The sequence below is a fragment of the Abramis brama genome (genome assembly GCF_963993115.1).
Source record: "Abramis brama genome assembly, chromosome: 10".
In the NCBI taxonomy this organism is placed as follows: domain Eukaryota; kingdom Metazoa; phylum Chordata; class Actinopteri; order Cypriniformes; family Leuciscidae; genus Abramis; species Abramis brama.
Window position 1 is genome coordinate 36,274,416 of NC_139972.1, and position 25,066 is coordinate 36,299,481.

The window sequence follows — 25,066 nt, forward strand, 5'->3', positions numbered from 1 at the left end:
AACCGACACATTCCTCCAACAGCAGTGAGCGAGGTTTCAGGAGAGACGTCCACACTGCACAGAACATTTGCTGTACACACAAAGACAAGGTAGAGCACAGAGAGAGAGAGAAAGAGAGAAAGGCTTACATTTATCTTTCTCCTCTAGCTTCAGCCTGTAAGCCTGATGCTTTACCATCTCCAACTTAATCTGCAGGCTAGAGAAAGATGAAAGGAGTGTGGGTTTGTTCTAATGAGAATGCACTATCTACAGGCTCCCAGCATCATCCACACACAGCGTCTCTGGCCCCAGCCACACTCACTCAAACATGGCGCTGGGTTTCAACATGTCTGACCGCCCCCCCGCTCTTTATATATTCTATAAGGAGCGCCAGTCGCCCAGAGGAGTCCATGCCATTGATGCTCCTCTCTCCACTCATGCGCTTTACAGCAGCTTTACATCCCTGTAGGGCAGATTTTGATTTATGAATGTAGGAAGTGATCTGAAATGTATTTTTACTAGGGGTGTAACGATACATATCTCGATACTGAACTCACAATACCATATTATTGCGATACTCCATGACATATGATACAAGGTTGAAATTTTTTTTACTGTAGATTAAAATGCTAAATTTGATATTATTGCGGGTGTAAATTAATAGGTTTTGACTTGGTGCTGGAAACTCAATGCACAGGACAATAGGATTCTGAAGCTGAAAATATCTGAAAACTTTTTTTCTCACACAGTAATGTTTTATTTTGGGTAAACTATCCTGGATACATATTGTTGCATTTTTTTTTTTTTATTGCGATATATTGACACACGATATGTTGTTACACCCCTAACTTTTACTGTGATTTTTGTTTCAGTTACTTCACTGCAAAAAAAAAAAAAAGTTCTTAGTATTTTTGTCTTGTTTGTTTTTCAGTACTAAACATTCTAAAACCGTGATACATTTACTTTACATAAGTAGCAGCTTAAGTCTTGCTTTCTGGAAATGTATCAAAATGGTCAGTTTACGCTTAAAACAAGAACAAATATCTGGGGGCAGAAAAATAAGCGTAATTCAAGCTGAAAACAAGTTTATTTTTCTGACCCCTATTTTCTGATTTTTCAGTGAAGACCTCGTCGACATGACAGCCGTTGGCACAGATCCTCAGCAAAGACCTTGAGATCCCGACAAGTCCTCTACACAGATTGGACACTCCAATGGCCAGCTTAGTCTCAATACTGGCATGATGAATCCAATCTTCAAGCAGAAGGAACTGGATAAAAATATTCTGAGTGATATTCTCAATTATATCAAAGGCTTCTGATGCAGCCTGGAATCATAATCACACCATGGGCTTTCGCACCGGGTAGTTCTAGGAACTTAGTTATAGGAACTATTGTGATTCCCCGAGAACTAATGGTTCCCTTAGGAACATTTTCCTGGTTGCATTCGCATCGCCAGTAGGAACTCTGAAGTGACGTGAGCCGCGCTCGTTGTTGTGACTTTTATTTTGACGGTGCTGAGAACACAAGTGCTCACATTCTCCGTCTTCATAGTTTACGGACTATCTAACAGTCCTGTAGTGTTGCTAGCTGAGTAGAAATACATAATCATGTTTGGTTTGGTCCCCTCTAAGTTGCGTTGGATTTTCTCCTCAGCGTAGCCCCATCTATCACTGTTTTCCATGTTCGTAGAGTTAGTTTGTGGAGTAAATATAAAGGCTATAATCTGTGTGTTTACACAGTCTTTTTAAAAAATGGCGGGTGCTGGTGTTTTGCGTGTGTTCGGCCAATCAGCGAACACCAACGTCACTGGTAGTTCCTATACCGCTGGTTTAGACCGACTCTAAAGTAGGAGCTCAATTAGTTCCTCCAAAAGGAGTTCCTAGAACTAAAATCGTTCCCAGTTCCTGCGGTGCGAATACACCGAAATCCGGGTATTTCCGCCATTAGTTCTAGGAACCAAAGGTTCCTCCGGTGCGAAAGACCCTACAGTTGGAACTGGGACTGGTCCACCAAACTGAGCCTGTTTTTTTTTTTAAATCTCCATTTCTGTCACCTGATGGAGTTTGGGTTCTTTGCCACTGTTGACTCCGCCTTGCTTATTTGGGGACACTTAATATTCGGCAATATTATTGACTTGACTGCACTGACACTATTGGATGAGCTGGACGATGACATCACTGTTTTCTCCAGAGCTGCTTAATAGCTGAATTGAACTCATATCATATTTGATGATCTTTACTCAGTTATTAAACTGAACACTCGACACTGGACAGACTTCAGCTGAACAATGGGTTGAAAACAATCTGGGCCCGGTTCCCGATAACGCTCACTCTTAGCGCGCTAAGAAGACTCGAAAGATATATCTTACCAAAGTTGTTTATGTTCCTAAGTGTGTTCCCCGAACCATACCTTAGGAAGCTGCTTAAGATATACCTTCTTACGTGCGACGTTACCGGGTGCTGTCCGTGGCGATGGTGCTGAATTAGTTGATATCGATGGCTAGAGAATCGATTATTCTCTCGTGCAGGGGCTGTTTATGTGAGAAAGCGGTGATCTTTATAAATGAAGCACTTCAGAAATAGTTGAAATTGCATTTATTAGGACTCATGGGATATTATAAAAAATAATCCAAACTATAATAGCCTATAGGCTAGCCTACATATTTTTAAATTGTATCATATATTGCTGCCATAATAACCATTTCAAATTTGTACGTGCTTTCTTCTCTTTCCCATTTTTGTTCGCTGAGGTGGAGCTGCGATGAAATATTGTTCTTGGAAATACTCAGTAATCAGTAATAAAAGTGTAGGCCTACATCTCGGTGCTCAGCAGTGATCAAAAAGGGTTTAAACAGTGAATTTTGAATCTCTTCTTGTAAACTCAGAGATGTGGATTCAGACGGCAATTAAATCACCACATGACCTGTTTGTCAAAAAACAGTAGGTACTAATTTGGCCAGGGATTTTTACGCGGGTTGGGTGAGAAAAAACACTGATATTATGGATTCGGACGGCACTAAAATCACAGACTCACCCCTATAAATGTTTAAAATACCATACAAGCCCATGAGAAACAATATTAGCGTCCGAATAGGACTTAACTGACAGTAGCCTATGCTTTCACTGGCCTTTAAAAGCGCTTTTTAATTAAATTAATAATATTGTATAATAATATAATTAAAAATCTAACAACAATCAGTGTAATGACAATTTTATTCTTTGCATGAAAACACTTGAATTAGCCTAATTGAACACTGTCTGGGTGTATTAAAACTTCAGAATTATATTCATATAGACCTGCAACAGTGATAAGGTAAAGCTAAGAGTGGTCCAGACCAACCTTACGAAAGTGTGACTTACAAAAGATATACTTAGCGTACGAACGTGTCGGGAATCGTGCCATGACGTTAAGAGAGAGGTTAAGGAATAGGTTAAGAACTACTTAGCGATAAGAACGTTTTGGGGAACCAGGCCCTGTATTGTATAAAGCACTATATAAATGAAAGTGACTTGACTTGACACCATTGGCAGATAAGCATAAACTAACTTAATCTGTATGCCTTTTTCAGAAAACCAAGACTTAGGGTCTTGCATAATTTTGCAAAGTAATGTATTTTGATTTAAGAATGTTAAGATATTTGTACTGGAAAACAAGACAAAAATACTAAGCAAGAAAATTATTTTTTTAGTGTTTCATATCACCAATGTTTATGGGTTGGTGGTTGAAGATTATAAAATAACCTCTGTTGTCAATACAATATTGGTTTAAATATAAGGGCTGAGCAATGTGGTGGACATTTCATTTTTTAGTAGTGCTTGCTGAAGTAAGTATCACTATTACTGTTTCTCATTATTAGGGCTTACGGGCTATGGACATGAATAATACCTCAAATGGTAATATATAATGCAATAATATAGCAATAAAGATTTTCACCTGGTAGACAATAAAATGGATGAAAAAAACGTCCATAAACACTGGACAACAGGACAAATGGAAGAAGTTCACAAACAAGCTTTACAGGAGGATAATTAAAACAGATCATTTCAGACAGAGGCTCAGAATGGGGGTAAAAAAAAAAAAAAATCTGCATATGAATATATATATATATACATGTCATGAATGCTTTAAGAAATTGCCTAAACCATTTTTAAATAAATATTAGAATAGTAATTTCCCACAAAATTCATTTTGAACGTGTTCCCACTGGCTAAAACACTGACAAATTAAAGTACCAAGGCTGAAATGATTCATTCATTTTCCAGTTAGCGCCAATCCACAACGGCACCTTAAAAGATGAACTCATCAACGCATTAGCAAAATGCAAACTCTCAATATTTACAGCAAATTCCTATTAGAAACAAACCATTAAATAAGTAAAGCACAATGTGGCTGCGATTTCCCCTCGAACTGTGCTGGAAGGGAAAGTGAATTGAGCTTAATGGTTTGACAAATGTCAGTGAATGTCAGCCATGAGAGAGGGACACTTCTGCGGCCATGAAGCAAACCGTAATGAGAAAAGCCAAAGGCAAAAGCGCTGTAAAAAATGACAGAGGGTCCAAAGTTTAGCACGAATGCAACACGATGCGTATAGTGTAGTTATTAAAGGGGCTGACGGTTTCTGAGAGATCTGAGTGACGGGGGTCAAAAACACGCCTCTTTCATGTTCATGTGACACATATGACAAGTGGTTCGAGGGGAGGGGCTAAAAGTTGAGGGCTTGGTGATGTCATCAGAAAAGTAAAGCAAGTTTTTGCATTTTAATGAAAGGATTTTTTTTTTAACGTACACTACCGTTAAAAAAAAAAAACTGTAATATTGTGAAATATGATTAAAATTTAAAACAGCTGTTTTCTATGTGAATATATATAGTAAAGTGTAATTTATTCCTGTGATCAAAGCTGAATTTTCAGCATCATTACTCCAGTCTTCAGTGTCACATGATTCAATATTGATGCTTTGATGCTCAAGAAACACTTCTCATTATTATCAATGTTGAAAACTGTTATTTACATTTTTATTTCAGGATTCCTTGATGTTCAAAAGAACAGCATTTATCTGAAATGGAAAGCTTTTGTAACATTAAACACGACCTTTCAAAACTATGGGGTCGGTAAGAATTTTTATTTTATTTTTGAGGGGTAAGAAATATAAGAACTTACTTATCAAGGATGAATTAAATTGATCAAAAGTGACAGTAAAGACATTTATAATGTCACAAAAGATTCTATTTCAAATAAATGCTGTTCTTTTGAACTTTTGTATTCATCAAAGAATCCTGAAAAAAATGTGCACAACTGTTTTCAACATTGATAATAATAATGAATGTGTTTTGAGCATCAAATCATATAATGATTTCTGAAGGATCATGTGACACTGAAGACTGGAGTAATGATGCTGTAAATTCAGCTTTGATCAGAGGAATAAATTACACTACATTTTAAAATATATTAAAATAGAAAACAGTTATTTTAAATTGTCATAATATTTAACAATATTACAGATTTTTTTTTTTATCAAATAAATGCAGCCTTGGTGAGCAGAAGAGACTTCTTCATTAAAAAATTTACAAATCCAAAACTTTTGACTGGTAGTGTAAGTGTATTATGAAAATAAATAGACTTTATTTCATGTTGACTTTAACTATATGCTTTTTTTTTTTTTGCATCCCTTCGGTCACTAAAACCAGATCAAATGGGTGAGCCAACGGATAAAAGGCCCTCATACAGACAACATGACAAAAGAAAAACGGCCACCATCAATATTCAGTAGTCAAACCCCTGAAACACACACAAAAAACAGCCAGCAAGGTGCATCAGGACCTGTTCTGTGCTCTGGACACTCAAAGAGGAGGATACACTCACAAACACACACACACAGGCCCTTTCACCTGCACAGCCTTTCATCTCTTTATTAGAGCTGTCAATTGTTTATCAAAAGCCGGGAGGGGACGGATCCACGGCCATGAATTTGAAAGCGCACACAGAAAGGTCCGTTTTAAAATGCATGACAGGTTAATGGTAAGTTAGAGAATCATTAGGCCCCGTTCATTCACATTTAAAACAGGCCCTCGCTTCAAATGACTAGGGAACAGTCTTTATTTTGAGAGGTAATTCATATTGTAATTATATTTTCAATCACAGTTCATTAATTAAGACAAGTCCCACTCTGTAATCATGCATTTCATCTTCTCTGTGATTTGCTGGGGACAATCTCTAGCGTTAGCCGGAATTATAGGGCCGGAATAGCTCGCGCGTCCACTCCCGAACACTGATTTATGCTAAGCAGAGAAGAGAAGAGAGACTGAACGCTTCATGCTAACCGCACAATCGCTCTGCTCAGACGCACAGTATTGTATGCGTCAATACAGATTTAACATTTTTAAAATGATTACGAAGGGATTTCGGAATGCCGAATTAGTTTGGTTTGTACATTTTAAAAGCTAGTGTTAACTCAAATGCCTCATTAAAATCACATATTGAAACTACTTTAATAAAAAATAAAAAATTTAAAAAAAATTGCAACTACATTTTTTTAAAGTGTCAGTGTGTGCTTAATCGAAAACAATACAAATACATGCGCTGTGTCCGAAATGGAATACTTTATTTAGTACGCAAAAAACAGTACGCCAATAGAGTAGTATGTCCGAATACATAGTATTGGAAAAAAACGATGGACACTTTACTATCACATGAGGCCAAGGGGGACGATTTGTGAATTCCCATTTCACGGTAACATGGACGAATGTAGTACGTCCAGATTACAGTCATACTACACACAATCATACTAGAACAGACTTTTTAACGGTCGTGAAGTAAGTTTCAAACCTACTACACAGTATGTGTATGCAAATTCGGTCAATGTGTGTAAAAAAGTCAAGGTAACTGCCACTATCACTGAAACACAATATTTTTAGTGTGCTTTATTTCTAGTGAATCTTTAATTTTGTCAAATTATGCAAACTGTGTGAAATAATAATTTTATTGTATTTAGAATATACTGATAGACATTGTTTAAAGGGGTCATATAATGCCATTTTTGTACAAGCTTATATGATTCTTTAGGGTCTAAATTAAAAGTTTGTAATATACTTTAATTACAAATTCTCATTAGTATTGTAAGAAAACACTCATTTTACCTGGTCAAAAACAGCTCTGTTTTCAGCATGCCGTTTAAGTGCATGTGTCTTTAAATGATAATGAGCTTTGCTCACACAGTGCTCCAGCGTATCAACAATGACCGCGCCGGTCCGTGCGGACTATGATTGACAGCTCGCTCATGAGCGAGGGCGGGTCTGTGTTGAAACGCTGCTGTCAATCAACAATCATGGGAGGGGCGTCGATTTTGTGACGTCACAAAATCGAACGGCTTGATTTGAGATGGGGGAAAACATAAGATAAAAAATAAAAACACTGGATGGATTTTTATCATTTTATGATGGTTGTGTACAGGCACTGCCAACACACATTTCAGTACAATCAACTTGTAAAAGTGCATGTACCATTATATGACCCCTTTAAGGTTGAAACGGTCTATTATGTTTTACTATAACATTTATTTTTAAGTCCAAAATGGGGGTTCACATTTGAAGAAACATCCAATTACATCTGGATTGAAGTAACATTAACAAAGCTGCTAGGATAAGAAATCAAAATGTCATTTGGACCCCTTCTTTCACAACCCATTTTTCTGCCACAATATGATGTATTTCTGTGTAAAGAAGGATGTGCAGTGAATGAGAAATGTAGATTTGACTTGACTGTATCCATCAGGAACTGACTAGATCTTTTCATACCAGAAGAGTGGCAGATCTCGAAGAGTTTGCGGTGCATTGTGAAGGACTGAAACATGACCAGCATTCACTGGTCTTTTGGGACATGCAGGCTGAAGGTCAAGTTCACAGCCAAGATCATCTAGACACATCCCAATATCTACACTTATACAAATCTATCATTCCTGGCATTCAATTACTGAGGTAACTATTGGCAAGATATTAGAAACGTTGCCATACCTACAACTGCCAACAAATAACTTTTTTAGGCATTTTTAAGCATCTTTATCATTTTAATTATTTATAATAAAAGTATTTTGGTAACCTGAACGATTCATTTGCAAATGATCCAGTCAAAGCGAGTCTTTATGACTTAAAATGAGCCGAGAACTGAAGTATCGTCTGAGCTTCGAGAGTGTGTGCGACTGATGGCACTGATTTACTACAGCTGAATTTTGAGTATCGATTATAGTGTATGAAAATTATATTTAGGTCTTCAATGTCAGCTATTTATGATGTAAATATGTAAATAACGCAAATTAATGCCTAAAGCAGTTTCTCATGATATAAAACTAGTATTTTTGAATAGCTTTCCTCTTAAAATGTTAACACATTTAGCCTCATCTGACATCTTTACACTGTATTTTTATACTATATACTATTTGGTTACACTTTATTTCGATGGTCCACTTTAGACATTTTACTAACTATAAGGAACCTTTGCAACTAGAGTTGTCAAAAAGTACCGACTTCGGTACCAAGTCGGTTCTGAAATTTAAAACTGTGACGAAATACAGCATTTTCCTCTAGCATTTTGAGCGCTGTTGAACGGATTCTTAAACACCTCTGATTGGCCATTGAGTTCACGCGCTCAACATACATGTCTCTGATTGGCCATTATATGTTCATGTGCTGAACATACATGTCTGTGATTGGCCACTGAGTTCACTCGCTCAACATACATGTCTCTGATTGGCCATTATGTTCATGTGCTGAACATACATGTCTCTGATTGGCCATTGTGTTCAGGCGCTCAACATACATGTCTCTGATTGGCCATTATGTTCATGTACTGAACATACATGTCTCTGATTGGCCATTTTGTTCATGCGCTCAACATATATTTGTCAAAGATGTAATTTCTGATCATTGTAGCCAATCAGAGACGTATATGTTGAGCGAATCAGAGATGTTTAAGAATCCGTTCAACAGCGCTCAAAATGCTAGAGGGAAATGTTGTTAAAATTTGGTACTCGGTACCGAAGTCGGTACTTTTGACAACTCTAGTTGCAATTACATGTCTACTAACTCTCATTAGAGTTATTAGTTGATATATATTAGTTGAGTATTAGTAGACTGGTAGGGTTAGTAGAATAAGTTGCAAAGTTACTTATAGTCAGTAGAATGTCTTTTGGGGATCATCAGAATAAAGTGTTACCTAAAAAGCCACATCCAGCCAAAGCCATTAAATGTAAAAGTCTCCCAGAGATTACAGCTGGATTGATTACGGGCTGTACATTTGTTTGTTGTTGTTCCCATTCTGTGAAATACATGTTCCAACTTTGCCTCAACTAACCTACAAGCATGCTACTGTGTTCCTTAAGGCTGACCACATCAACAACAACAAATATTCACAAACCCTGCTTGATGAAAAATGAAAAAAGGAAAGAAGCACAGACACATCCCAGCATAAAAATCTCATTGTATATGTCACAAAGCCCATTTCTCTGCAAGAGTAAACAATTCTTCAGCCTCACATGCCAGAGAGCTTTCAGCCTCGCGTCCGAGGTCCTTCGTCATTAAATATTTAGCGAGGGATGAGTGTTGGATAGGTTTAATGCTTCTGACATCTTGCACACAGTTTGATATCGGCATGTGCTGCGACCACGTCAGATAAAACAGTTATTCATCCTTATAAATGAAACTCACCATGTAATTACAGAACCATTCACAAAGGTATGAGCCGGAATATCATGCATAGTATTTCATATTTCACCAACCACACCGGCCAATTACTACCAGACTGTTACCATGGAGATGTCGTCAGCTAGTCATAAGTGGTGATGTACATTGATTGGTGAGGGAATGGATTTTTCAAAGCTCAATAAAGGCTCTGGTACAAGATGTTCATGGCCAGATTCTTTGAGAGGTGTATCTTTGAATCTTAGTAGCTTCGAATTACTTGTGAATGTACTTGATCAACTTTACAGTAGCTTTTACATGTCTAAAGCCACAAACCACACTTGAACTTTCCTGAATGCTGCCATTCGTGACAAATCCAGCAAGAGGTTACCAGTCAATCGAAGGGTTGAAACAAACAGAAACCATAAAGTGAAGCAAACTCAACTATTTCAAAAAAAAAGCTGAGGCAGTTCAAAATTAACATGCTGAGCGACCCATTTTGTTTCAACGTTGGGAGATTGAGACATAACATTTATGCTAGAAGGTGAACTATGAACTAAAAAAATATGCAAAAGGCAGTGATATCGATGCGGCAATTAAATCATGTTTTCATTGCCTTTCGTGTTGCCTTGCAAAAGTCTTAATAGAAAGCAATGTGAGAGATCAGCCCTACCTGAGACAAGTGAGACTGTGTCTTTCTCCCATGATACAACACTGACGTACTCCTCTACTGAGGCCGGGATAATGCACTTGAAGACGGCCGTATTCCCCCGCATGACTCTCTGATCGGCCACACGCACTGTGTACGGCTCCCGGAATACTGCGGTGAAGAGAAAACAGCGTCTTTACTCAGTGTGGATCTTACAAATTCAAAATACTGACTGAAAGTATGAACTCTAAGAACTCTATGCACGTCCTGACTTCGCAGAGTTAGACGTGTTCCTGGGTCAACATATTTTGTTGATCCTGGAACAACATTCCTCTCCGAAAATGTAATCCTATCCCTATCCCTAGCCCAAAACCCTTAAATTATTCCTAAAATGATAGTGAATAACTCTGATGTAGAAGCACATAACCCTGGTTGTAAGCCTAAACTAGACATAAACTGTAAACTTGTCTCTCAAATCTGATTGGTTGATTGGAATGTTGTTCCAGGATCTACAAAGATGCTGCTCATCCAGGAACATGTTGCATTTGGTGAAATCAGATTCTGTCTAAAGGCTAAATATCATAATTATATTCTGTTAAAAAAAAAGAAGTAATATTCTAATGTAATGTAAATGCATTAGTAACTGTGCAATATAGGCAATAAAATAAAGTGCATCACAATTTATCGTAAACATGCTGTGCTATTTATATTTAAGAAGAAAAGATATACCTTATTCAGAGCAGCGCCATGAATGCGAGTAAAAAGCTGTATAAAGCTTCTATATCACTTATAATTTTCCACAGCTCATGTTGTCTGGAGTTTTTTGTCTACTGGAACTTCTTGGAAAGACGTTTCGTCAGCAAAACCATCCAAAAACACATTAAATAACAGTACAACCCACTGAAGAGATGCATGTCTATCCTTCTCAGCCTCGCTTTCATTCCCGTTAAAAATCAAAATGGCACTGCTGTGAATAAGGTCTATTGCTGCACTCAGAAGAAAAGGTTCTAAATAGAACCTTAAAGGTCAGGCGCTTCATGTATAGAATCTTTTAGAGCTTACCATCATGGGATCATTTGATGAATTTTGTTTTAATTCATTTTTAATCGTATGAATTAAACAGCTTGTAAACACATTTTAGGTTCTGTTTATAATAACACATTAAACGTGAAAGCATTTTACAATCAATTAAGACATTTCTCCTTAGAACCTTTTTAGTATTAAGGGTTCTTTAAAATTGAGTCGAGAACCCTAGGGTTCTTTATAGAGCCCAACGGAACCTTTTTTCTAAGAGTGTGGTTGGTTCAGTTGGCTGAAATGTACAAAAAAATATAAATGACCCAAATTCCAGCATTGTCTTCTCCACACATGACTGACCTAAGCGAAAAATGCATTAATATTTCAGTGTTTTCATCTGTCTATCTTAGAGCTGTCACAGAAGCATAGCTCTATGAGCACTTTTAACCAACGCTGAACTGTAGGAGATTTGAAAAACTCAAAGGGTATGTAATATTTGCTTTTTATTTATTTATTTATCTATTGTTGTTGTACAAAAGAAGCAAGAGTTAAAGGATTAGTTCACTTCAGAATTAAAGTTTCCTGATAATTTACTCACCCCCATGTCATTTCATTTCATGAACATGTTCATGTCTTTCATATCAGGTTTTTGAGGAAAACATTCCAGGATTTTTCTCCATATAGTGGACTTTAACGGTTATCAACGGTTTGAAGGTCCAAATTGCAGTTTCAATGCAGCTTCAAAGGCTCTACACGATCCCAGCCGAGGAAAAAGGGTTTTATGCACTGATCTACATAGAATGACGTCATTATATAGATCAGTGGTTTTATGTAGCCAAACCATTGGTCATTTAAAAAAATAAAAATAAAAAAAACTTTACATAATTTTTAATCACAAATGCTCGTCTTGCACGTCCACGATGAAAATACGGATAGGGTGAAAAACTCCATCTAATTTTCTCCCCCAACTTCAAAATTGTCTGACATTGTTTTATTTATTTTTTTTATTTTTATTTTTTTTTGTAAAGGGCGGTTCTTTGCACATTCGCTTTGTAAACACCAGGTCGGTACTTCTGCCTATGTCACGCATGACCTTTCAACATGGTTTTCGTAATGTGTGGCGCAAAATGACAGATGTTTTCTCTAGATAAGACTCTTATTCCTCCTGTAGAGACTTTGAAGCTGCACTGAAACTGCAATTTGGACCTTCAACCCGTTGGACCCCATTGAAGTCCACTATATGGAGAAAAATCCTGGAATGTTTTCCCCAAAAACCTTTATTTCTTTTCGACCGAAGAAAGAAAAACATAAATATCTTGGATTGAAATGGGGGTGAGTACATTATCAGGAAATTTTTATTCTGAAGTGTACCAATCCTTTAAATAAATGATAATGATAATGATAAAGCTATTATCATAATAATAAAACAGACAATTTTGTGTACGTATTTCTCAGTGGGTTTCATGTTGTTTAATTATGATTTTTTACTCTGTTGAGCTGACTGACCGGCCTTAATGTGTAGATCTTGGCTCCTGATCTTCCCTGATGGGTTTTCCGCTGTGCAGTAGTATGTATTGTCATTGATTAGGTTACTAAAGCTGGACGGCAGGAATCCGTAGATCTGCAGCGTGCCGTTGGGGTGCACATGGCGGATGCCTGGGACATCGTAGATCTCCTCCCCGGTGGCCAGGTACCAGCGCAGCGTGGCGGGGGGCACGGCCGCGGCGGGACACGGCACCAGTGCCCCTGTGGTGCTGGAGAACACTACCTCTTGCAGAGATGCATTGACAAAATATAAGCTGGAACGTAGATCTTCACCGAAAACTGTTGAGGAACAGACAGGACAAGAGTTAGTGAGTGAGAACTGTAATATGGATGAAGGAGCATTAATGAGACTGATATGGTGAAGCCATTTTTTCAATGTTTAAATATATTCTGTACCAGCTTAATATAGAGACAAGATAAAAATAAAAAACGGCAGAAACCTGTGGCCGAGTGGCTCTTTTCAAGTGTAAACTTCCAATGTTAGCACCTAGCGATTAGCACAAACATTTAAGTAAACTGAGCTCATGTGGACAAACCCCATTCCCAGTACTCCTTTTATTTCCTCGTTCCTTTACTGATCAATAAGACTGTGGGATGAAAAGTAAAAAAAAAAAAAAATGTTTGGAAACTATTTACAGTACTTTATCATACTTATCTAAACTACTTTAACTACTTAACGTTAAAACTGATTTAAATAATTACATCTAGATAAAAGACTAAATAAAAAAATCATTTAGGAAATGCACAATTTAAACTGCAGTATTGGGAATCTTAAACAATGACAGAATTAAAAAAAAAAAAAATTGGGGCAGTTGATGGGATAAAAACTATATTTAATAAATAAATAAAATATGTTTTGGGTGGGATAAAAAAATCACGATGATGAAAAATCGATCTTTAAATGCTAATAAAATGATGATGATAAAATGACTGATACAATTATTATGTAGAAAATGCTTTGCTACATATCATTGTTTTAATTTATTATTATTATAAACATTTTTACAATTTTTTTAAAAACCAAAAACAGAAGTTAAACAGAAACCAACAAACGTACTGTAGCTAAAATGTCTAAAAATATGGTAAAACTTTACCATAAGGCCTAATTTGTTAATATATTAACTAACATGAACCAACTTTGAGCAAAACATTTGTTACAGTATTTATTAATCTTTTTTAATGTTATTTAATAAATCATACAGGCGTTCATTATTTGTTCATGTTAGTTCACGGTGCATTAACTAATGTTAACAAATACAACATTTGATTTTAATAATGTGTTAGTAAATAAATGCTGCAGAAGTATTGTTCATTCTTAGTTAAAGTAATAAACTATGGTTAACTAATGAAACCTTGTTGTAAAGTGTTACCAAATATGCTAAAAAAAAAAGTAGATATTAATGTAATATCATAGTAAATACATGACATGAGCACAAATGCATGCAGTGCATATCTTAATATATACGGAGAGTATTAAAGGTCAACACTAAGACACTGACAAAATCTGACATCACATCATGTAGCTAATCACAGCCAAAGAAAAGTTCAAGATGGATGACTTCCTGCTAATTGCTAAATCTTGCTCGTGTCTTGATGAAAATCTCCTCGACGCTGTGCCACAGGCCCCATCTGAGAGCCAATCTCCGTTTGGCAGTAAATGGCTCACCAGTGACAGCTGGCAGTGTTTTCCCTCGGGACGAAACATTTTAGCACTTCATAAATTTCTAACAAGGTTTCAAATTGCAGCAGTTTCAACCTTTTCCGAGGATCAGCGGGTTTCGCTCACAAAGCAGAAGGTGCGCGCAGAAGAAGACATGCATTCATAAACACATGTGCGCCCACATGCTCGGATATTACACACCAGTTGTTGGCACACTTGATGAGCAAACACCGACAAGCAAACAAACGAAACCCGCGAACAAGCGCTCGTAATGGTGATAATCTTTACTGTGGCAATCTGAGGCATATGGTATCATTCATCAAGTGGCACGCTGAAGCAACCATCTGTTAAAATGTCTTGTTTTGCCAGCGAGAGGCTTGGCGGAGCGTTTGTTCTGATATTACAGAGCGTGAAAACATTCTGGCCTTTATGCAATGAGAATTTGCTCACTCACTCTGTTGTAAACCAAAGCAATCACTGTTGATCTTCATTCCAAGAGGACGTTTTGCTACCTAAGTGATTCAACACATTCTGCACTAATCAACTTGTGCACCTGATGAATTCATGCCGGTTTAATAGACAAGCGTTCTTTAAGTGTGGCTTCCGGCTCTGAAGTAAAGACCCGCTGATGTAAAACAAATTGTAAACTCCATGTGTGTCCGCCACAAATGAATAAATCCTAATTAAAATATTTCAGACTGCAGAGAGTGTTTCTTCTGCAAATCTGGGATATCTTAAAGGTTGGACAGCAGCAGAAAGGATTGACAGTTCGAGTTATGATGCTCTTTTCTTTTCCAAATTCTGAAGGGAAAAAAGTCTCATTAAAAGAACGAAATTCTCAAAAACAAAACCATATTAAATTGGTATAACCGTCTATTATTATTTCTTAGACAAAAAAAAAAAAATAATGCTTGAAAAACATTTGCCAGCAAACGCAAATTCGTGCGGCGCGATTAAAGAAAGCTTGCGTCCGAAATCGCGAGTATTTTCGATATAGTATGAATGTGTGTAGTAAGAATGTAATCTGGATGTATGCCACGTTGTCATGATCATGTGACCTACCAGCATAACTTCACTGCCATTCACAATCCTCTCCCGTGGCCTCATGGGATAGTAAAGTGCCCCATCATATGCACACTTCAGAATCTTTTTGCCTACTCTTTTATGAATACTGTGAATTCAGACATACTACTCTTGTCCAACACTGTTTTTCATCTACTATATGAGTATGTGATTTTGGATGCAGCCAAGTCTAATCATGTGACCTTTTCTTGAAAATGCAAGGCTGGTTCAGGTTGTAAAATGCAATATGGTGGCGATTCCACAAAACTTCCCATGATATCATATTTTTTATGAATTAATGTTCACAGTCTTTGTTTAAAAAAAATAAATACAAAAAAAAATGTAATTAAAATCTCAATGTATTCAATGTGTAAAGAAAACATGTTCCAATATTTCTGTTACGTGCACTGTTTGGAGATGTGACTAGGGCTGCATCCACAATCACATACTTCCCTACTACACAGTAGACGAAAAACAGTATGTGACAAAAGTAGTATGTCAGAATTAACAATACTCAAAAAAAGAGTTACGTGCACATTCGATCGGATGCACATTCGATGGACACTTTACTATCCCATGAGGAGAGGATTTGTGAATGACAGTGAAGCGACGCAACTGACGCTGGTAGGTCATGTGATAATGACAAAATGGCGGATGTAGGTTTAATCCATAAAACATGCACAAGGTCAAATCCACAGAGTAATCAATCTAGATAATAATAAAAGGTCCAAGGCGCAGGAAAACAGGGAGACAGGCAGAAGAACAAAACCATGACAAGGAAACCTGAGATAGCAACCCCAAAATGCAGTGTAACTCTAACATGCAGCAAGACTTCGCAAAGAATGACTGAACACACAGGGCTTAACGAGATAATAACACACAGGTGGAAGCAATCAGCACACGATGCGTCATGGTAAATGAAGCTCATAATGCAATAAAGAAAGCAGGAGGAGGCAATACTAAATGAGACAAGGGTGTAGAGTTACATTCAAGCTATTTTAAGGCATGAAGACATTTTTTTTCCCCAAGGAAAAACCATTGAAATATGTAATTTTCGTGATCAAAGATGAGTTTTAAGGGATTTTAAATATTATTTTAGTCCACAGCATCTCAGTTTGAGAGATGAGTTTGCTCTGACAAGGTATCATTCTTAAAGCTTTGTTTTTTCTTTAAAAAAATAAAGCATAAAATGTCCAAAAGCAGAAGTCACATCAAATCTTTCTTGAAAAGGCCACACATCTGAATTTACGGGAAAACAGCACTTCAATGCTCAACAACCCCGAGGAAAAATTCACAATTGTCATAATTTTTCATGAGATGAACCATAAAGACGAAAAAGTGACACTGTTTAATAATGTATTGTGTGCATTCATAATTAACCAAGGTTTTTCTCTCTTTGGTACTGCTTTGGAAGAAAAACTGCTCTCTATTCAATATTAAACTGCTCTCTCATGAGAGGTCTGTACATCAAATACATCTACCCATCCTTTTATTTGGGCTGGGAGAGTGATTGGGATGGCAGTTGACTCTAATGCACTGGCCGAGCTTTGCCTGTAGGCCTTTAATGTCGTGTCACCTGAGACGTGGGCTGAACCTGATGGAAAGTGGCTAACAACAAGCCAAGGTGACTTTAGTAGGGCATTTCAGAAACACGCACACAATTTGCATGGTTTTTCCCCCACATCTACTGTAATTAGCTGTGCATTTGTGCATACACACAATCATACTCAAACTGAGATGCTCAAATATTGATTTATTTTGCAATGTTTACAGGTTTGGAGGTACTGATTGATTTTCGATTAACTTTTGCTGCAGGTACATGTGACAACAACTGACTGTGTTTATGAGCGAGTCATTGAATTATTCACTCAACTAAATCTCCGACTGATTGAGGAACAAAACAGCAGAATGTATATTGATGATGGGATGAGGAAGATTCAGGAATTGAGGAATCTAAGAGCTTTTTGCCATATTGACAGCATGCTAAAAAAGTGTTGGCCTTGAGAGCACCGGGAGATGAGCTTTATGCCAAAGGCAAAGACTGCCAGTCAGAATCTCAGGCCTCAAAGAGAATATCCACAAGTTGCCAACATCGACTAAAATTTGTGAATATACGTGTCCACACTCACATGCCTAGTTTCACAGACAAGGCTTTAAGTTTAGTGCCAGAGTAAAATGCATGCTTGGGCTGTTTTAATAACTGAAAGCAACTTAAAATATGTCAGTGTCATTGTTTTGTCTCAAGAGGTTTCTTAGTGTCTGTTTACTCTACACCGTTTTCAACTAAAAACGTAAAACTTTTTATGAGTTTTGGACACGTTTTGGGTGCCTGAAAACGCAAACTTTTGAAAATGGGTTTCAAAGTGCAAGTTTTAGAAAACTGTCTCTGTCTAAACTACAAAAAAAGGCGAATCTCTGAAGACGATTACATCATGCACATGTGTATTACGTGTTCAGTCTATAGTGTTTCATCGCCATCTAATGGCCTGGCAGAGGAATGCAGCGTTTTTAGTCGTTTTCGCGGATCCGTGTTAATGGGGATCGTTTTGACAATGGTGTCGTCTGTAGGCGGAAAACTCAAAGGAAAAACTTATCGTTGTCGTGTAAATGTACCATAAGTCGTGTTTATAAAAGCTACTTAAATGTCCTAATTTAACTAAGGTCTACTTCTGGCTTAATCTAAGCCCCGTCTGCGAAACCGAGCCTCAGTGTTTTACTTCAGTCGTCAGGCCTTATGGGTGGCTTTTAAATTGTAATTTAATGTAATGTTAATTCAGTCTGATTTTTAGAAATGAGCACTTTTATTGTTGAAAATAGCACAATTTTGCTTAGCGGTAAGAGAGATGGTGGGTGAAGAAAAGTCACATATGTTTATTTCAAGCGCTGAATCCAAGTATTTTGCATAAATATATTTCAGAATTTGTTTAATTCATTTGTAATGTTTTTAAATACAAATAATAGTTTTAATAGTTAGCTTATAATATACAATAATATTTTGAAATAAGATTGTTTTTCTTTTCTGCATAGCAGGCAATTTAAAGTCCCCCTGTGGTGAAAATCCAGCTTTTAATGTTGTTTATATGTCTATGTGGTGTTTTTAATATGTTTTGAGACAAACCATGTGTAAATTCATAAGTCGACACCATTGCTGAGTATTTTCTCCTTAAAACTGCAGTGAACCAAAGACAGTCTCAAAAACACGGTTTGAAATCGCTGGTGTTTCTGACGTCACAAACTACCTTGTAACCAATCAGATCAACGTGTGATCGTCAGCGAGTGGATCTCTGAGCTGAGTGAGTGAGCGGAGGCGGGGCTCATTTGCATATTCATAGAACTGCGTATAATAAATGAGGCAAGGGTGTAGAGTTACATTCAAAATATTTTAAGGCATGAAGAATTTTTTTTTCAAGGAAAAACCGTTTAAATGTCAATTTGGGAATCAAAGATGAGTTTTAAGGGATACAATTATTGACTACAGGGGGACTTGTAATCTAAAAAAACATGCACCCAATGTGAAAAAATTATAGCTTACCCTTATATATAGTGCGCTATTTGAGGGGACAGTCATTTCTAGTGGTAAATTCCTATATCTCACCAGAAGATGATGGCCACAACGGAAACACACACATGTTCTTTCCTTTTAAATGTATTATTAAGTTGTTTAATAATGCTTTACTCAAGCTAGTTTGTTTTCATGGAGTTTACCAGGTAATGCAGATGACACAAAGCAATCTGTTTTATTTTTATATTAAGGACAAACTATGCAAAAAGTGACAGTCTTTCCTGTGCACTCAGTGTCCAAATTCACTTATTTTCAATAACTCCTTTGAGTGGACTTTATTAGTGTACAAATGTAATTAATAGGGAATGAGGGTATAGGGGGGATTATCTGTCTCTATCAGCACTTATCACAAAAACAGGAATATCAGGAATACAGGAATATTGCCCCTCATATATTAGTTTCCCCCTGATGATTTCAAACAAACTGTTTTCTAGTAGGCCATTACATTTGAATCGCTTACTAACCTCAAATAACGTAACAGCTGCTTTTAAAACAGTGTAGGTTTTTTTCAGTAACAAGTGAATTGGTTCATCCTTAATGACTCTCTCATTTCTAGCATTAGCAAGTCTGATTTATTCAAGTAAGAGTCAGTTTGTCCTAAACGATCCTCCCTCCCTCTCTCTCTCTCTCTCTCTCTCTCTCTCTGTCTCATTAGAAAGCCATCAGTGAATCAGTTCATCCAAAACTGATCTCTCTCTCCTATGCAATGTTGTTCCTTTATTTAAAAAAACACAATTGCTGTTGTGCCACAAAACTACTGTACAGATTAAATGATAAATCATATCATCAGATAATGATCTTTTTCCAACCCGATCTCACGGGAAAACGTACAAATTCTACGAGGTGGCTAATTCGTACGAAGTCATACGACCTCACATACGACTTTTTGCAAAATCGTACATATTTTACGAATTGCCCAATTCGTATGAATTCATACGAATTACCTACCCCTGACCCCGCCCCTAAACCTACCCATCACGTGGGTTTAGACAAATCGTACAAATTCGTACGAGTGAGGTCGTACGAATTCGTACGAATTAGCCATCTTTTTATCATTCGTACGAATTCGTACGAATTGGTCGTGAGATAGTGTTGTCTTTTTCTGTAGATGGCTCTAACATACTTAGCTACTTCTTAGTAGTGTGTAGCTTACTGACTACTAACTACTACAAAGATCTAGTTTACAGTTCAAATACTTTAAATGACAGGCTGCAAACAACAAGTGTAGCTTTCCCAACACTGTGTTGGTCAGGGTCACAAAATTATTCTTACAATTTGAGATGGATCATGCATGTATGCAGCAGCTAAAAGGTTACGGGCAAACTTGCAACTTTACAAAACCAATAGCAATTTTTAATTACATTAGGACCTTATAGCTATAGATATAGATGAAATGTTATTCAGTAAAGCATCAAATGGACAAAAGAACAATCATGCATGTATTTAAAAACACAACAGGCAGTACACTAGTCTCCGACTCAAATTTAGGGTGACTAGTCAATCACACACAAACGCATTTGTCATCTTCAGCTGCCTAATCATCCATCCTAAACAGCTTTCAGGGCCACTGATGCATTTGATCTGAGCAATGGTGCGATCAATGCTGATGAGGCAAACACTAACACCACAAATAAACCAACAAATCTACCACTGTCTAGTATCATTACAAACTGCCATTAACAAAGAACTTCAAGTTTTGTGATTTTTATTTACTATCTGTCTAGTTTTCATCAAAACAAATGACACCAATATTCTAAAACATCACAATATCACTGTAAACTTACTCAAAAATCGAAATTTGTGTATACAGCCCAATGCTTTCCTCCCTGTGTGCATGTTTGGTGTGTCAACGGTCAATTATAAGACCGTTTTTATAAGAAGTTTTTTTTGCAATTCATAGTTTTCAGTCATGTGACTGGTGCAGAGACCTGGAGGGCAAAACATCCATAGAACTGCGGCAGTATTTCATAAAACTTTGCTTGTTGTATTAACATTCTGGGTTCATCTGCTTATACACATAGTACGTTTTATTAATAAGGTGTATCGTGAATTTGGTCCTCCATTATCATCGTCTAAGGTCAGGGGTCTACGGATACGTCTACATTAATCCGGATAGATTTAAAAACTGAGTTTTCGTTTCAAAACGCTCTCTGTCCACACTAGCGTTTTCCAAAAGTTTCTCATCCACACTGAAACGTCAAAAAAAAAGATAAATTCACCTTACAGCGCATGTGTAAACCCTCATAAAAGCTCACTGAGATGATACGGACAGAACCAGACATAATCTAGTTATCACGCAATTCTTCTGGCAGGATCATTTTATTTAGCAAAATATCTCACCATTCACTGATGCGTCCAGGTCACACTCAGTCACTATTATCTGTTTGGTCTAAAACACGACTGCTCTCATGTATTGCCGCAGGACAGCAGATGCGAGTGAATTTTCTGTCATCTTTGCAGGACTGTGATATGAAGAGTGAGCAAAGTAACCTATTTTAGCAACAGTGTGAAAGTGAATAGCACATAACAGGCACAATACCGATATAAACATGAATATATATGGGTTAAATATGCGTCACATGACTAAACTTACGTCATCGTTTTCAAATACCTCCATTTTCTCAATCCAAACCACAACGCGAAAACAGGGTTTTCAAATGTATCCGCTTTGGAGAGCATTTTCAAAAAGCTTAGTTTTCGTTGCTAAAAACGCCATCTCAGTGTGGACGGAAGACCAAAACTGAGAGAAAAAGATGCATTTCCAAATGAAAACATATTAGTGTGGACAGGGCAGGGTGTGTTCACACTTGTAGTTCGGTTCTCTTGAGTTCTTTTGGTGTGGACCAAAAAAGAAAATGATACACTTAGTCCTGCTTGTTAGTCGTGTTAGTCATTTTTAACACTGAACCTAAAGATACAAAACAAAAACAAAAATGACATTTTGACATTTTATATTTTGTCATGGAACTTATCGAACAAACAAAACAATGCTGTGTTCTAGGCTAATGCACTCTTTGTATGTGCGTACATATGATGGTATTTTGACCCGCTGAGAACTCGTAAAGAGCTTATAAAATGTGTAAAGAAGTCAAAACAGCGGCAGGAATCCCTCCGTCACACACATAAACACAGATCTGCTGTGAGGAGACGCGGTTCTGATGCCTGAGCCGAACTGTGATGGGCAACATCGCAACTATGACGATAAAAAACAGGTATGCTTGAGCATTCTGTCTGTTTTAGGGTTAAATCTTGTGACATCACATCCTGTTTTTGGTTTGTTTAACTTTGGTCTGTGTTGCATTTATATTTCAGTTGAAACACACTAGAATTCGTTTGAAAAGATGGGTCTCGGTCCGCTTCCAAACGAACTCTGGTGCGTTTCAAACGAAATATAAATGCAACACGGACCAAAGTTAAACAAACCAAAAACAGCATGTGATGTCACAAGATGTGACCCTAAAAAAGACAGAATGCTCAAGCATTCCTGGTTTTTCTCGTGTTTTTCTTGTTTGGTGGCATCAGGGTTCAGATGGCAGCGTTCACACTTATTCAAATGAACCGCACTAACAGAACAATCACACCAGTGTTCGCTTTAACTGAACCAAGCCTGCCAGGTGTGAACACACCCTTAAAGGGTTAGTTCACCCAAAAATTAAAATTACCCCATGATCTACTCACCCTCAAGTCATCCTAGTATATGACATTCTTCTTTCAGACAAACACAATCAGAGTTATATAAATAAATGTCCTGGCTCTTCCAAGCCTTATAATGGCAGTGAATGGCCGTTTCTGTAGTGCATCCATCCATGATAAAAGTGCTCCACACGTCTCCGGGGTTAATAAAGGCCTTCTGAAGCAAAGTGATGTGTTTGTGTAAGAAAAATATCCAGATTTAAAACTTTATCGACTAAAATAACTAACTTCCGACAGACGAACGCACGAGTGACCCTTGACCCGATTCACAACGTAATGACGAATGCAGAAGCTCAAAGGATAGAGCAAAACAAAACATCAGTCACAAATTAGAAGTTTAAAACGACAATTTTTAAAGAGAAATGTCGAGGAGCTTGAGTTTGTTGCCCAGCCCTGTTTGTTTGAACCGTGAGAGGCATCTAAACTTACGATACTCCTACATCTACGTCATACAAGCATCACGAGTTACTCTTGTGGCGCAAGTCAACTTGTGCTGGCCGTCTGCCAGAAGCTAGTTATTTTAGTCGATAAAGATTTAAATATGGATACTTTTCTTACACAAACACATCACTTTGCTTCAGAAGGCCTTTATTAACCCCCAGAGACTCGTGGAGTATTTTTATCATGGATGGATGCACTTTTATGAACTTCAAAACAGAAACAGCCATTCACTGCCATTATACAGCTTGGAAGAGCCAGGACATTTTTTAATATAACTCCGATTGTATTCGTCTGAATGTCATATACACCTACAGTAGGATGACTTGAGGGTGAGTAGATCATGGGGTAATTTTAATTTTTGGGTGAACTAACCCTTTAATGCATTAAACCACATTAAGCATTCTATTTATAGTGGTTATAGTCGTAAAACGCTTAACGTGCAATCTGTTCATCTGCATATAGTGTGCATCTTCAGTAAGGTGTATAATGACTGTGTTGTTTTAATATCACTGTCTTAGTACATTAAACCTAACTGGCCGGCCGATGAGGAAACCCTTGTTTTGCCCTCCAGGGGGGTGTTCCTATACAGGTGTGATGCCACATGAAAACTATAAATATCTCAAATGGCATGTATCATGTCTAGAGTACAGCGTGCTAAAACTGCACAGATCTGAGCCGATGTGGAGCTTCGTTCCCGCCATACTGGTTGTGCCAGGTCTGGTGTGGATATCTGCTTCCCAATGACAGGCTCTGTCAAGGGCCTGGGGTAATTAAGCCTGCACTCAGCACACCGCCTGGGGGGCTTCGGGGGGGGGGGAGACGGGACGAGACGAGGTGCCGAAGGAGGCGGCTGGGGACGGAGGACAAGGTAGGGGTGAGCAGGACAGGGTTTTTGCCACTGTGAGTATGCACTTCTCTCCTACAACCCCCACAGGCTTTAGCACTCGCAGCACTTGCCAAATGACTGTCTCCCAATTTGCTTTCATGAATATTAAGCAGGACATGACAGACGAGAAAATGCCTGCCGTCTGCTCGCCTGTGATATGTGCAGACAGATCGGCTCTCTGATGTCGGCGAAGGGTAAAGCGCGCCGACTGTGGCCCTGCGGTGTGCCTCTGATTCCCGTTGTCATGTTTTAAACGAGCGAACGTGAGCGGCTCGTTAAGAGCCGACTTGGCAGCGGGCTGAGATCGGAAAACGAAAGCGCCGCTGACTTTAATGTCTGAATTTGCCCAGCTGATGGCACGAACAAGGCTGTTAGTCAGGCAATTTTCAATCTAAGCACTTCCATATTCAAAAACTTCTAAATCTATTATGGCGAGCCACTTAGCCAAGTACAGCAAAGATAATATTTATCAACGATAGTGTCAGGTCGGATCTCTGGAGCAGATGCTAAAGACTACTGACTGACGTCTCTTAATTCCAAAAGTAATTAACAATTATCACATTAATTTAACCTACACACTACGTTACACATCCAATCCATTTCTAGACTTTCTGAGAGCATGAACAGATGACAAACACTGTTTTTTAATTAATTCTAATAAGCACTGTGTATCAAGAAGATACAACGATTAGCTACTGCCACATTTCATCAATTTAGATTTTTCAACTAGGTGTTTGGATTTAACAGATTGTTATTTACAAGAATATACTAGAATAATATACAAGATTAAAGTTCAACATAAGCCTATACTATGCAAATTTTTATTTGTGTCATTGTCATTTTTATAAACATGACCCAGTTTAACATGAAAAAAGTAAATTTTATAAAAACACAGATTTGTT

General features: G+C 37.6%; 1 protein-coding gene across 2 annotated transcripts in view; it reads right to left on the reverse strand.

The window, feature by feature from the left end:
* The window catches only part of dscamb (Down syndrome cell adhesion molecule b), a 167,209-nt gene that overhangs the window by 127,116 nt on the left and 15,027 nt on the right, over positions 1–25,066 (reverse strand). For both annotated transcript variants that reach the window (XM_084126795.1, XM_084126794.1), the window contains exons 2-3: positions 12,822–13,139; positions 10,323–10,469 (exon numbers count right to left, since the gene is read on the reverse strand). In XM_084126795.1, the coding sequence (XP_083982921.1) occupies positions 10,323–10,469; positions 12,822–13,139 (465 nt within the window). The remainder of the gene's footprint in view (positions 1–10,322; positions 10,470–12,821; positions 13,140–25,066) is intronic.